At 37.4% G+C, this 11,819-nt stretch overlaps 1 protein-coding gene across 1 annotated transcript; it reads left to right on the forward strand.

Annotated features, from left to right (window-relative positions):
• Positions 1-666: 666 nt before the first annotated feature.
• LOC144979782 (endoplasmic reticulum chaperone BiP) lies at positions 667-8,561 on the forward strand. The gene is made up of 9 exons (XM_078926857.1): positions 667-907; positions 1,163-1,347; positions 3,062-3,293; positions 3,721-3,968; positions 4,194-4,348; positions 4,849-5,084; positions 5,572-5,721; positions 6,392-6,637; positions 7,099-8,561. Exons 2-9 carry the CDS (start codon positions 1,199-1,201, stop codon positions 7,687-7,689), a joined length of 2,007 nt encoding a protein of 668 aa, XP_078782983.1. The 5' UTR covers positions 667-907; positions 1,163-1,198; the 3' UTR covers positions 7,690-8,561.
• The last annotated feature ends 3,258 nt before the right edge of the window (positions 8,562-11,819 follow it).

Consider the following 11,819-nt stretch of genomic DNA (forward strand, 5'->3'; position numbering starts at 1 on the left):
CCGTTCGCATAAATGGAATCTAATTCCCAGAATTTCAAAAGGTACAAAAGGACATGTTGTCTTTTTTGTTTGTACCCACTGCTCATTGTCAGATACTCATTTACACCTGAATCGATTTGGGTATACGTATGTAACGAAAAGTGTCTTAACTGTGGATACAATGCCGAGGCGAGTTATTCAATATTCGCCACCCGTCTGGTCATTGATCATTCTCAATGTCACTCGAGTTCATTTCAATACGTGGTACCGCAGCACAAACCATCTAGTCCAAGAAGGTCTTACATGTCTGTTCACGCCGATCTAGTCCTAACAGTACCATTTATTTGGTGTTATTCTGATAAAACATGTTTAATTAATTTGGTTAGTCTTTAAGTATTTATATGTCCAATTTTTCAAGTTGGATATTTATCATATGATAAATATCCAACTTGAAAATATTATTGTAAATCTTATTAATCAGTGCGAAAATGACGTGTTTGCTTTTTACAATTTTTACAAGAAAGCATAATCGTCAATTGATTATCTATTGTCTTAGTTTCTATCTAGCCCAAGAATATGAAAAGTATCTCCTAGATAGTGATAAAAATTGTTTGCGTCAATACTTTTACGATGATCTTTCTCGTGATATCCAGATACGTCATTTCTTTTTAATGCAATTCGTTTCTCATTCATTCGATGATAGTTTTAGGATACGTGTCTGTAAAAGCGATGTGCCAGTTCCGCCTGAGACCAGCCAATGAACGACCGGTGAAATGCTGACGACGGCCAATCAGAGCCCGACACGCTGGGACGGCCCCTAATAATAGAAAAGACGAAGTAAACTCGCCGGTTCATTGATGATACAACACACGCATAGCAGACACCTTACTTTTCTTGGATACGTGTGATCAGTTATTTACTCTCATAGGTAAGTTTTAGAGTTTACAATTCTTGTGTTTATTATTTGTTTACAGCTTTATATTATGATTATTTCGATTTGTTTTTTGATTTTCGATTCTAGTTGAGTGATTCCGTGGCATTTCCAACGTTTCGAAGTAAGCCAAATGAAAATTCCCCTTTCACTTTCAACTTTTTCCCCCTTCTTATCGACCTCATATTTACAATTGCCAATACTTGGATTTTTATACCTTCCAACCAATATTATCTTTCGTTCTATTTTCAGTTTCAAGTTTTGAAACATACAGGACACGGAGAAAAGATGGTGAAGTCGTACACATACGCTTTACTGCTTGTGTTGTTTGTCAACACCTGCTGGGTTGCCTTTGCTGACGAGAAGGAAGCAGAGGACGATAAAAAGAAAGAAGTTGGAACCGTCATTGGTATTGACTTGGGAACCACATACTCATGGTAAGCACAATATTTGTATGTATGTGGGAATTTCGATAATAAAATATTTGACGGAGACAGACCGAAGGGCTAGAGCTCAGGTGGTCGCTGGTTCGGTTAAGTAAGTTTGTTGAGTTTGACTGAGTCCGTTAGTAAACAAGTACCACTGTCACTATGATGTGCTTCTTTTCTGTTCAAAGGGTGAGACATTCTTGATATTCAATTTGAAAATGATTCTTGACAGTGAAAATATTATCGCTCTAGTTAAAAAGTTATGACCGATTTATGGGGTGAAAAAAATCTCTATTTATCTAGACTCTAGAGCCAATAGGAAAATCTGTGACCAAAACACAACCCAATGGATAAACAAGTATAATTCAGAAACGGCTTCAGATACAACTTTGACATTTTTACATGTGGGAATTCAACATCTCTGTACTGTAGGCCTAATACATTACAAACAGAAAAAGAATTATTTATTGAGAGAGAAAAGTATACTTTAGAACTGAAACAGCTGAAATCAAGGGAAAATAGATCATGACATGCAAATGAATGACCTATTGGAATCTTGTAATAGTCAACAATAAAATATTTATTCACATGTAGAAAGACCAAATACACCACTGAATCGGTGTCATTTAGTATGGTTCTTTTTGAACCTTTCAAAATGAAAAGAGACCTCATAAAAGTAGAGATGTGGACTGATAAATGTTTGAGGTGGTCTATTAGTGTATATGTGATTTTACAAACTTCCGCCTTCCCCGCTCCTCCAAATTGGACCGTTCGCCTGTCAAAGAATAAAAAACGTGAAAATCGATTGTGAAAAAAAAAGAGAAAATAATCGTAAATTATAAAATGAATGCATGGAAACGCCAATGAATTGAATAATTTAAAACAAAAATAACTTACATTAATTAAATTAATAACAGTGAAACGTAACAATAACTTAAATTGCAAGGCTTTTATAATTCTCTATTAATGGTATATATTGTAAGATATAAAGATGTAAAGTTTTGATGTGGATTGACAAAGTTATCTCTCAAGTTTAAAAAATATGCTGCAGACGACACGAAATGTATCAGTATAAGAAAATGGCAACTTCTGTAAAATTTAAACACATATACTCTCTTTTCACAAAGATTTCTCAAAGTCAAGATATAAGAAGATAATAATATTAGCATCACTGTTTGTAGAATTTTATGCCCTTTCCAATGATATATAATACTTGCCATTTCATTTCACGGAGAAAGAAGACAGAATATTTTTAAAACACTCCTAAATTTTTTCCCCTCAAAAACGGAAACAGAAATCCTCGCCTCTTTTCAACTCGCGAGGGCTACTTCTTGCAAGTGCCAAATATAATAACCTTCAATATACTGTATCTGCTGCTAACCACACCCACGAACCTGGTTTGTGCATTTCGTCAACCATGTCGAAAGCAACTCAATAAAAAGGCTTTTCTTAATCTTAGTGAACTTTAGGAATCTTCTAGTGATGCGCCCAAGGGCCAAGTCATGTATGATATTTTTTTTCTTTCGAATTACATAATTTTCCTTCTTGATTTACTTTGTAAAAAGGATGCATTCTTTCAAAAAAGCACAGGAGTGAAAATAAGCCGAAGTAGATGTGGCTGATAAAATTGATTTGTTTTCATCAATTTTCCCTGGAGTGTGCTGAGGCATGTCTTTTCTATTAAGTCCTAAGTTAATTGTCAATGTTTGTCTTTATTCAACAGTGTTGGTGTGTTTAAGAATGGACGTGTTGATATTATTGCCAATGACCAAGGTAACCGTATCACCCCTTCTTATGTGGCTTTCACCTCTGAGGGTGAACGTCTGATTGGAGATGCAGCCAAAAACCAGCTGACATCCAATCCTGAGAACACAGTTTTTGATGTAAAGAGACTGATTGGAAGAACTTGGGATGATTCATCAGTCCAACATGATATCAAATTCTACCCATTCAAGGTAAAAAAAAAAAAGAAAGAAAAAATTATGTGATATAAAATGCAATAATGGCAAATCCTTTTTGGTGTGCTTTTAAAAAAAAATATTTTTCGAAGATATAACTTTAGTTTTAATTTTAATATTTTCAAATCATGCTGTGCTTATCATTATCAATGATATTTTTCAGTCTTGCCATGACATTCCATTTTTATGGGAGGAAAATAGACTATTTTTTTTCATAATTTGTATTATTTTTTCTTAAAGCAGTTTTTTCCAGTTCTTGGTTTACAAAAAAATTTATCAATATGGGACCATCCTAATGGTTCCAAGTTTTTAGTTTCACAAAGAATTGTAGATTAAGAAACGATCTTTTAAATATTTTTATTGCCGAATGCTGTTCCGTCTTTTCCCTCTTTTTCATGATTTATGATTTAAACTGACTTCCCAGGTCATCAACAAGAACAACAAGCCTCACATCACTGCAACAACTTCTGCTGGTGAGAAGACATTTGCCCCAGAGGAAATCTCCGCCATGGTTCTTGGAAAGATGAGAGACATTGCTGAGGAGTACTTGAGCAAGAAAATAACCAATGCTGTCGTCACTGTCCCTGCTTACTTCAATGATGCCCAGAGACAAGCTACCAAAGATGCCGGTGTCATTGCTGGACTCAATGTTATGAGAATTATCAATGAGCCGTAAGTATATTGATGCAGATGTGTGAGTGCTGTCTGGTTTACGTTTTTCTGAATTAAAATTTTCTTGTCTCCTATAAAAAGTAAGCGGTATTCATTTTAATGTGATTTCAGTTGCATGCATCATTGTTATTTAATAATTTTTCATATTATTCCAAAGCTTTCATTGGGCACTTAGAACAATTGTCAAAGCAGCCATTTTATCATGTATTTTATATCGATTCCCAGAACTGCCGCTGCCATTGCTTACGGTCTTGACAAGAAAGAGGGAGAAAAGAATATCCTCGTGTTCGATTTGGGTGGTGGTACTTTTGATGTGTCTCTTCTCGTCATTGATAATGGAGTCTTTGAGGTTGTTGCCACCAATGGAGATACTCACTTGGGTGTGTATGATGCAATTATTTTTTTATTATTATTTTTTTTTTTTTTCTGTCTTCAAATGATATCCAAAAGATTAGAAAAGATTAGATGCAACTTTTTGGCACATGACAAGTAGGAAATCTGTCATTTTGACGTTCACATCTTACATTTGCCACTGAAATTAAAATTTTTTTGGGGTTTATTTATTAGATTATAAAATCTGCAGTGTTTTAACTATTGTTCCGGGCTGTGAAGAACTTATTTTAGTTTATGATTATCTGATAAATATATGTTTGATTATAATTATCAGTGGCTCAGTTTGTCACATAGTAACACAGTTTGTGTTGTTGCTAGCTCTCTAGCACCTTAGAGCAATTTGTGGATTCTGGGTGCTGTATAAATTATTTCATTACAATTACCTTTTTTTATATATTTTTATTGTCACAGGATTTTGATATTTTAGATGCCATATTATACAATACATTCTGTTTATAATATTTTTGATTTCCTTTGTCCTATAAAGGTGGAGAGGACTTTGACCAGCGAGTGATGGACCACTTCATCAAGCTCTACAAGAAGAAGAAGGGCAAGGATGTGCGCAAGGACAACAGAGCTGTACAGAAACTCCGTCGTGAGGTAGAGAAAGCAAAGAGAGCTCTTTCCAGCAACCACCAAGTCAGGCTTGAGATTGAATCCTTCTTTGAGGGAGAAGATTTCTCTGAGTCACTTACTCGTGCCAAATTTGAAGATTTGAATAATGTAAGTATTGATTGTATATCATGTTTTAGAAATTGATTTTGATTGTTAAAAAGGGGCTGGCTCAGCCTTTATCTGGGGTTTGCACATGTGGGCTTTGTTGTTCCTCTTTTGGGGTACAAAACCCTTTTGTGAGTTGGGACTTTTAATTTTTCAATCGCATGACATTTCAACATTGAATGAAAGGTCATATAAATGCATGTCATTTATTATATTTATTTTCTCTTGCTTTTGCAGCTTCTTTTTTAGTTATCATTGATTCATCAAGACTTTCCAAATTTATAAAGTTGAGATGATACAGCTTTTTGTTCTTTTAAAGAAAGTTTTTAATACTTATAGTTCTCAATATTCACTTCAGTATAATAGTTCACATTGAATTGTCATGAGAATTAATGAGTAGGGATTCATCCAGTGGACAAAAATTATTTTCTCTAATATTTTAAATTTTAAACTCATTTATGATTTTCTATCTCCTTTTCCTTATTCTCAGGATCTTTTCAAATCCACCCTGAAACCTGTAAAGAAAGTATTGGAAGATGCTGACCTAAAATTTAGTGATATTCACGAGATTGTTCTTGTTGGAGGATCTACCAGAATTCCCAAAGTTCAAGCCCTTGTCAAGGAACAATTCGGAGGAAAGGTAAAGATACAATTTCAGCTTTATTGGAGTCATTATGCTAGGTAGAAGTTCATATATTACTTACTTTCTTTTTTTATTTATATTTTTCCTCCACATCTGATTTCTTTTTTTAATTTTGATTTGCTCTCTCCCTAAAGTAAATTGTACTTTACCTCCATCCGTTCTTTCTTCTGGGTGGGATCTTTGGACCTGTTATGGTGGGCAGCTTATTTTCCTCAGCAGCCTGCCTCCTTCGACAGCTTCATTGGCTGTCTGATAAGCAACTAGTTTATAAAATTGCTACGCTGGCTTAAAACTCTTTACACACTGGATCTCCATTGTATATTAACCATCTTTGAAAGGTTTGCACATGTTCCTCCAACAGGAACATTGAGATCGAATGATATCTCAATTGGTGAGGCCAAAGATACTTCATAATGTTGACACTCAATCGTTTCGATTTGCCACCTCTCAATGTTGGAATCTCCCTACCAAGTATCCCTTAAGTCATCCTCATCCCTTCAAATTTTAAAGCATAACTAAAAACACATTTTTCCAAATGTAATCGGTCAATGATCTGTTTATATATTTCAGTCGTCGATGTAAAGTGCTTGGTGCCTGTTAAGACATGGCAAAGCGCTATAAGTGCTGTTTGTTATTTTTATATTATGTTAAATGTTTTTTTCCCCAGGAGCCAAGCAGAGGCATCAACCCAGATGAGGCTGTTGCATACGGTGCTTCCGTCCAGGCAGGTGTGTTGAGTGGAGAGGAAGACACTGGTGACCTCGTCTTGTTGGACGTAAACCCCTTGACCATGGGTATTGAGACTGTTGGAGGAGTCATGACCAAACTGATCCCCCGTAACACTGTCATCCCCACCAAGAAGTCCCAAATCTTCTCCACTGCCGCCGACAACCAGCCTACTGTCACCATTCAGGTTGGTAGCTTGATCTTGAAATATGCATTGTAGCGGGTGGTTGGATGGGAGCATCACCCTTGAATCATATACCTATGATGTTCGCATGGGTGTACGATCCGATAGTGATGTCGTTTCTTCTTCTCTTTACTAGCCTATCCTGCTTCTTTGGTTTGTGATTGTATTTTTGACAGGGGATATGTTTTTTTCTGTAAATCTTCTGCCTGTTTGTTCTTGGTTATTTATAATTTAGCTTATATCTTTAGGTTATGATTTTGATTTACATTTGTACTATTTTTGTTGGATTGCTTGTTTTTTTGTTTCAGCGGTCTCTCATATAACCTCAATTGTGTTGGAAGAGACCTAAAGCAACAAACAAAAAAGATATCTATTTTTAAATATAAACTCATAGACTATATTTTTCAATTTTTGAAAAGTAATGCATGTAATATTAATGTTACTTTTGTCATCCCCTTTTCCAGGTTTATGAAGGAGAACGTTCCATGACAGCCAGCAACCACTTGTTGGGTAAATTTGATTTGACTGGAATCCCCCCAGCACCCCGTGGTGTTCCCCAGATTGAGGTCACTTTTGAGATCGACGTCAACGGTATCTTGAGGGTCACTGCCGAAGATAAGGGAACTGGAAGCAAGAACCAGATTACGATCCAAAATGACCAAAACAGACTTTCACCTGAAGATATTGAAAGAATGATCAATGATGCTGAGAAATATGCTGATGAGGATAAGAAGGTCAAGGATAAGGTTGATGCCAAGAACGAATTAGAGAGCTATGCTTACTCCCTCAAAAACCAGATCAATGATAAGGAAAAACTGGGTGCTAAATTGAGTGATGAGGATAAGGAGAAGATCACAGAAGCTGTTGACGCAGCCATCAAATGGCTGGAGAGCAATGCTGATGCTGAGGTCGATGCAATGAAGGAAAAGAAGACGGAATTGGAAGGAGTCGTGCAGCCCATCATGACCAAATTATACGAGCAGTCCGGTGGCGCTCCACCACCAACTGGTGGTGAAGAAGAGGCTGGACAAGACCGTGAGAAGGAAGAGTTATAACGGAGTCTGGTGGTTTTAGTTATAGTCAAATTTTTTACAGGGGGGTTTATCATCCGGGACTCGTCTCATCATCTTAGTTCTTATTGTTTCTATTCCATTTCAATTGTTGTAGCCTCTCTAACTTGAGTCTTTTGGTTAATACTGTTCACGAATTTCGGATACATTTTGTTGGGTATTATGTATCGAACTACAAATTAGATTTGATATTCTGACTTATGTCAAAAATTACTTATGAGGTGTTCATAAAACACTGCTGATAATGCTCCGTTTAAGACCTAGTGTTCTTACTTAAGAATCTTTTATTTATTAATTCATCTCACTTTTCTTGATTTTAAATAGTTAGAGAGAAGAGCATTTCATTTTGTAAAGTTTGCGTATGTGTAGATTCATGTGCAGATTGCAAGGCCCTTCTGATATGAGAGTTGTGATCTATGGATGTTTTTGATTGAGTTTCAAGCTAAATTATGGTTGCAGTTGGAAGTAAAATACGAAAAGGGCATTTTTGTGGAGGAGAGTGTGATGAGTCAGTGAAGTAAGACTCTTGAATGCAAAATGTGATGTATGTTGCATTTGGAGTGCATTTGAAGGGAGAGTACAAATCCATGTATGCCTGTGATATAGGGTGTTTGTATATTATATTGTATATTTGAAATGAATAAATGTATTTGATTGCCATGTCATTCTGGGAGGGCTTGAACTGAGTTGATTGAGTGAATTCATCCACTGGCCATTTCATCCCTACTCATCCCCATTCATTGTGTGATAGGATTGAATGTTGACGGTTGATGATATTGTGTTGAATGTGAATAATATTGATTGCTATTATATTGATTCTTTATTCAAATTGTTGAATAAATGTTACTGAACTGAAACCTTTGTTTTGAACTTTACTATCTGTAGATTATTTTAATCAAACTAGTGTGACTATGATGCATTTAAGCCTTTGATCTTATTTACATCTCATGGGACTTTGTAAATTTACAGGGTTATTTATCAGCATTACTACAGGTTATAAGATAAAATCGTAAAGGGAGTTAAGATTTTTTGCACTAATTGGGAGATAGCAATATACCATTTTGTGATAAGAGTGGATTGTTGCCACTCCTACATTTGTTATGCTGTGTACTGAAACTGAATTGGAATTTGGGAAGTATTGTGGGGAGGGGGGGGGGGTCGTCAAAAGGTACCCAGTTGTAGGGGTAGAGTGTCGGAATTTGTAGGGTTGGGGGGGGGGGGGGGGGGGGGGGGGAGTTTCGGGAATATAATAAATGGCATTTATTACAGTTACAGCGCTTTGTATTATGCAACCTAGCATGCATATTATAGAGAACCTGTTTTAAAGCTACTGGATGTCACCATTTGGTCCTTGATTCGTCTGTTGGAGCTGCTGCTGGTAGGGTCTTCAAAATCTGAAATCTTGTCCTTATCTGTCTGGGTGCGGGCTATTTGAACTTTCCATGATGAGCGGGGAGGTCACTTGCTGTCTTCTATCTCTTTACTATCTTATCTCATTTTCCAGGTTGCCGTCTTTGTCTTGGTATTCTGGGTGGGGTTCCTAGCCTCCCATAGTGGGCAGGGTGGCACTTACTGTGCCGTCTATCCCCTTATGTCTGTAAATCTCTGTTATGCACTATATTATGTTTTGTTTACATATTATATATGATGTGTAAACATTTGAGTGTATAGTATTAGTATGTCCGTGCTGGTGTCTGGATAGGACTTGGGTGATCTCAAAATACTTTTGATAGTGTGTTCTTGGAATCTAGGCTACATGTTTCGTGCGGCTATGTAGTCTTGTGATATGACACTTGCATTCTGATTGGAAAGTCCTGGGTTCAAGCGCATAGTTGAGCCCTTGGAAAAGGCTCTTTACTCACACTCACCATACTCGGGTGTAAAATGAGTACCTGGCCATTGACAAAGGATTTTTTTTTCCTTCATGATCATGGGACACTGCTCATGTCTGGTTAGGACATTAAGGTGATCTCGAAGTTCACTCGTGGTTTGATACTGGAATCTACTTCTGTTCCCTATTTGAATCAATCTCCTTTTGTGTGTGTACATGTACTTAAAATGGTAATTCGATTTATTTTTACTATCCCATTTTCATTTTTGCTGGTGCTGAAATGACATGAAAGTTTTGCAAGTGCTATAAAAAACTCAAACTAACATGGACGCAAAGATGGATAGCTGTTTAGATCAACTTTATTGTTGTAGAAGATGCAAACATAATATCTTTCTTGACGCATTTCTCCTATTCTCTTTGACTGAGTATTGCAGTTACTAATGAACCCCTAATCTGCATATTTTCGATTGCAATTTCTCTTTTCCTTAACCTTTCAGGTGTAATGGGGACTTGCCTTCTAAGATACCGCAGTGGGCCTTGGAGATCACTCTTGCCATTTAAAAAGAGTTCTATACATTCATGCTGTCTCTTTATATTGCCTCAGAAGCCCTTGGGTAAAACGAGGATTCTCCTCTGCTCTCTATTTGAGCTTGTTCCCATAGTATGACACTGAAATGACAAAGTTCCATGTCCAGTGATGTCACCAGCTTGTGGCTTGTGGCTCCCCAGTTTGAGATCCAGTGTGTTACTGATGCTTGGGGGTTGTGCATCTGCAGTCTTCAAGATGTTTAATTTTAAGGACTCTCCGGCGTTTGCGACACATTTAGGTCTTATCAACGCCAGTAAAAAGGACGAAAATAGGAACGTCACTCTGCCCCATTACCGTTACCCTAAGTAAGAGGTGCCATACACGTGGCGATCTTTACCGGCGACGGGACTCGTCTAGGTTGGTGTGGCGGTCCGTGCGCGGTATTACAAACTGACCGTTACCGGTCCAAGTAACTGTCTCTCTTTTCTATTTTTCGTCTTGCTCACAATAGTGATTACTAAATTATATCAACCAGACAAAGGAAGGAACGAAATTGGTGTCGCTCAACTCTTTGTTATTGTTTTAAGACAGCCATTTTGGTGATTAGTTATAACTAAATTCTATCAAGTAGTTTTGTGTGTTGGTACGTTATTTCCGGCTGGCTGATGTGAGTATTTTACCTAAACTCGTAGCATCAATAACCGTTTATGGTTCTCGCATCAGATTTAGTAATAACTATAATAATGTACCGTGTCGCGATTGATAGAGGAATGTTGTATACACCCCCCCCCCCCCCCCCCCCCACACACACACACACACAGCTCTTTTGCTTGTTTTTTTTTTATTTTTTTTTTTTTTGGTAGACTATAAACGTCAAGGTTACACCTAGTTTTGCGTGTTGGTATCAGTGCTCACACCTGTCATCACGTAGTCAAGGCTTTTTGGCATCTGTCAATCCCAAATGCCATGTGTCAAATCGACGAATATATTAATACAGTATTATGTCGATGATGAAGTAGCACAGTTGCCTCAACGGCTTTGGTTCGCACCTGGTTGTGGAGGGGGAAAAGCTTGGCATATCATGTCGACAAACTGGTATGTTTCCCTTTCACCCACCCCCACATCCATCCATTCGGCCGCCAAACTGTCATCCATGTACTGATTTTTTTCAACCTGTTGCTTCCTCTTCAGGTCTTGTCCTTTTCAACTTCTTTCCTGCCTTGGTTCTTCCTTTCTCTTCTTTCCAAGCTTTACTTTTTGCCTCTCTTTCCTTCTTCTTTCTCTGTTTTTGCTGCTGCTTCCTTTTCCTCCCTCATTTTTGCCCTTTCTGCCTTTTTTTCTTCCTCTGCTGCGCCATCTTCTTATCTTCTGCTTCCTTGGCCTTCTTCTTTTGGAAGGTACTGAAGGCGTTCGCAGAGACATTCTTCGGTGCCAGGATCCTTGGTTTCCCGGCGTTGTCGTACCAGTTGTTTGGTACTGGTAAATTATCGAAAATAGCTCGAGGCTACTTTATTTACAAAGTATTTTCTTTTTTCAAACGGGGTAGCGGGACTCAGCGCCTCGGCCTTAACTTCGTACCCGAAAGGTACCGAGTTCGAATACCCCGAGACACCTCGCCCTGGCTCAGTTTGCGGCGGATGCCTTGGAATAGGCCTTAGGTCAAATTTCCCCTATGTGATGAATATAGGGAATTATTTTTTAAAAAAATTATTTATTACTTAATTTATTAATCCTTTGAATACGGCAGTGGGTTCC

This window comes from Berghia stephanieae, chromosome 9 (genome assembly GCF_034508935.2).
Source record: "Berghia stephanieae isolate SIO BIC M18660-M18661 chromosome 9, UCSD_Bste_1.3, whole genome shotgun sequence".
Lineage (NCBI taxonomy): Eukaryota > Metazoa > Mollusca > Gastropoda > Nudibranchia > Aeolidiidae > Berghia > Berghia stephanieae.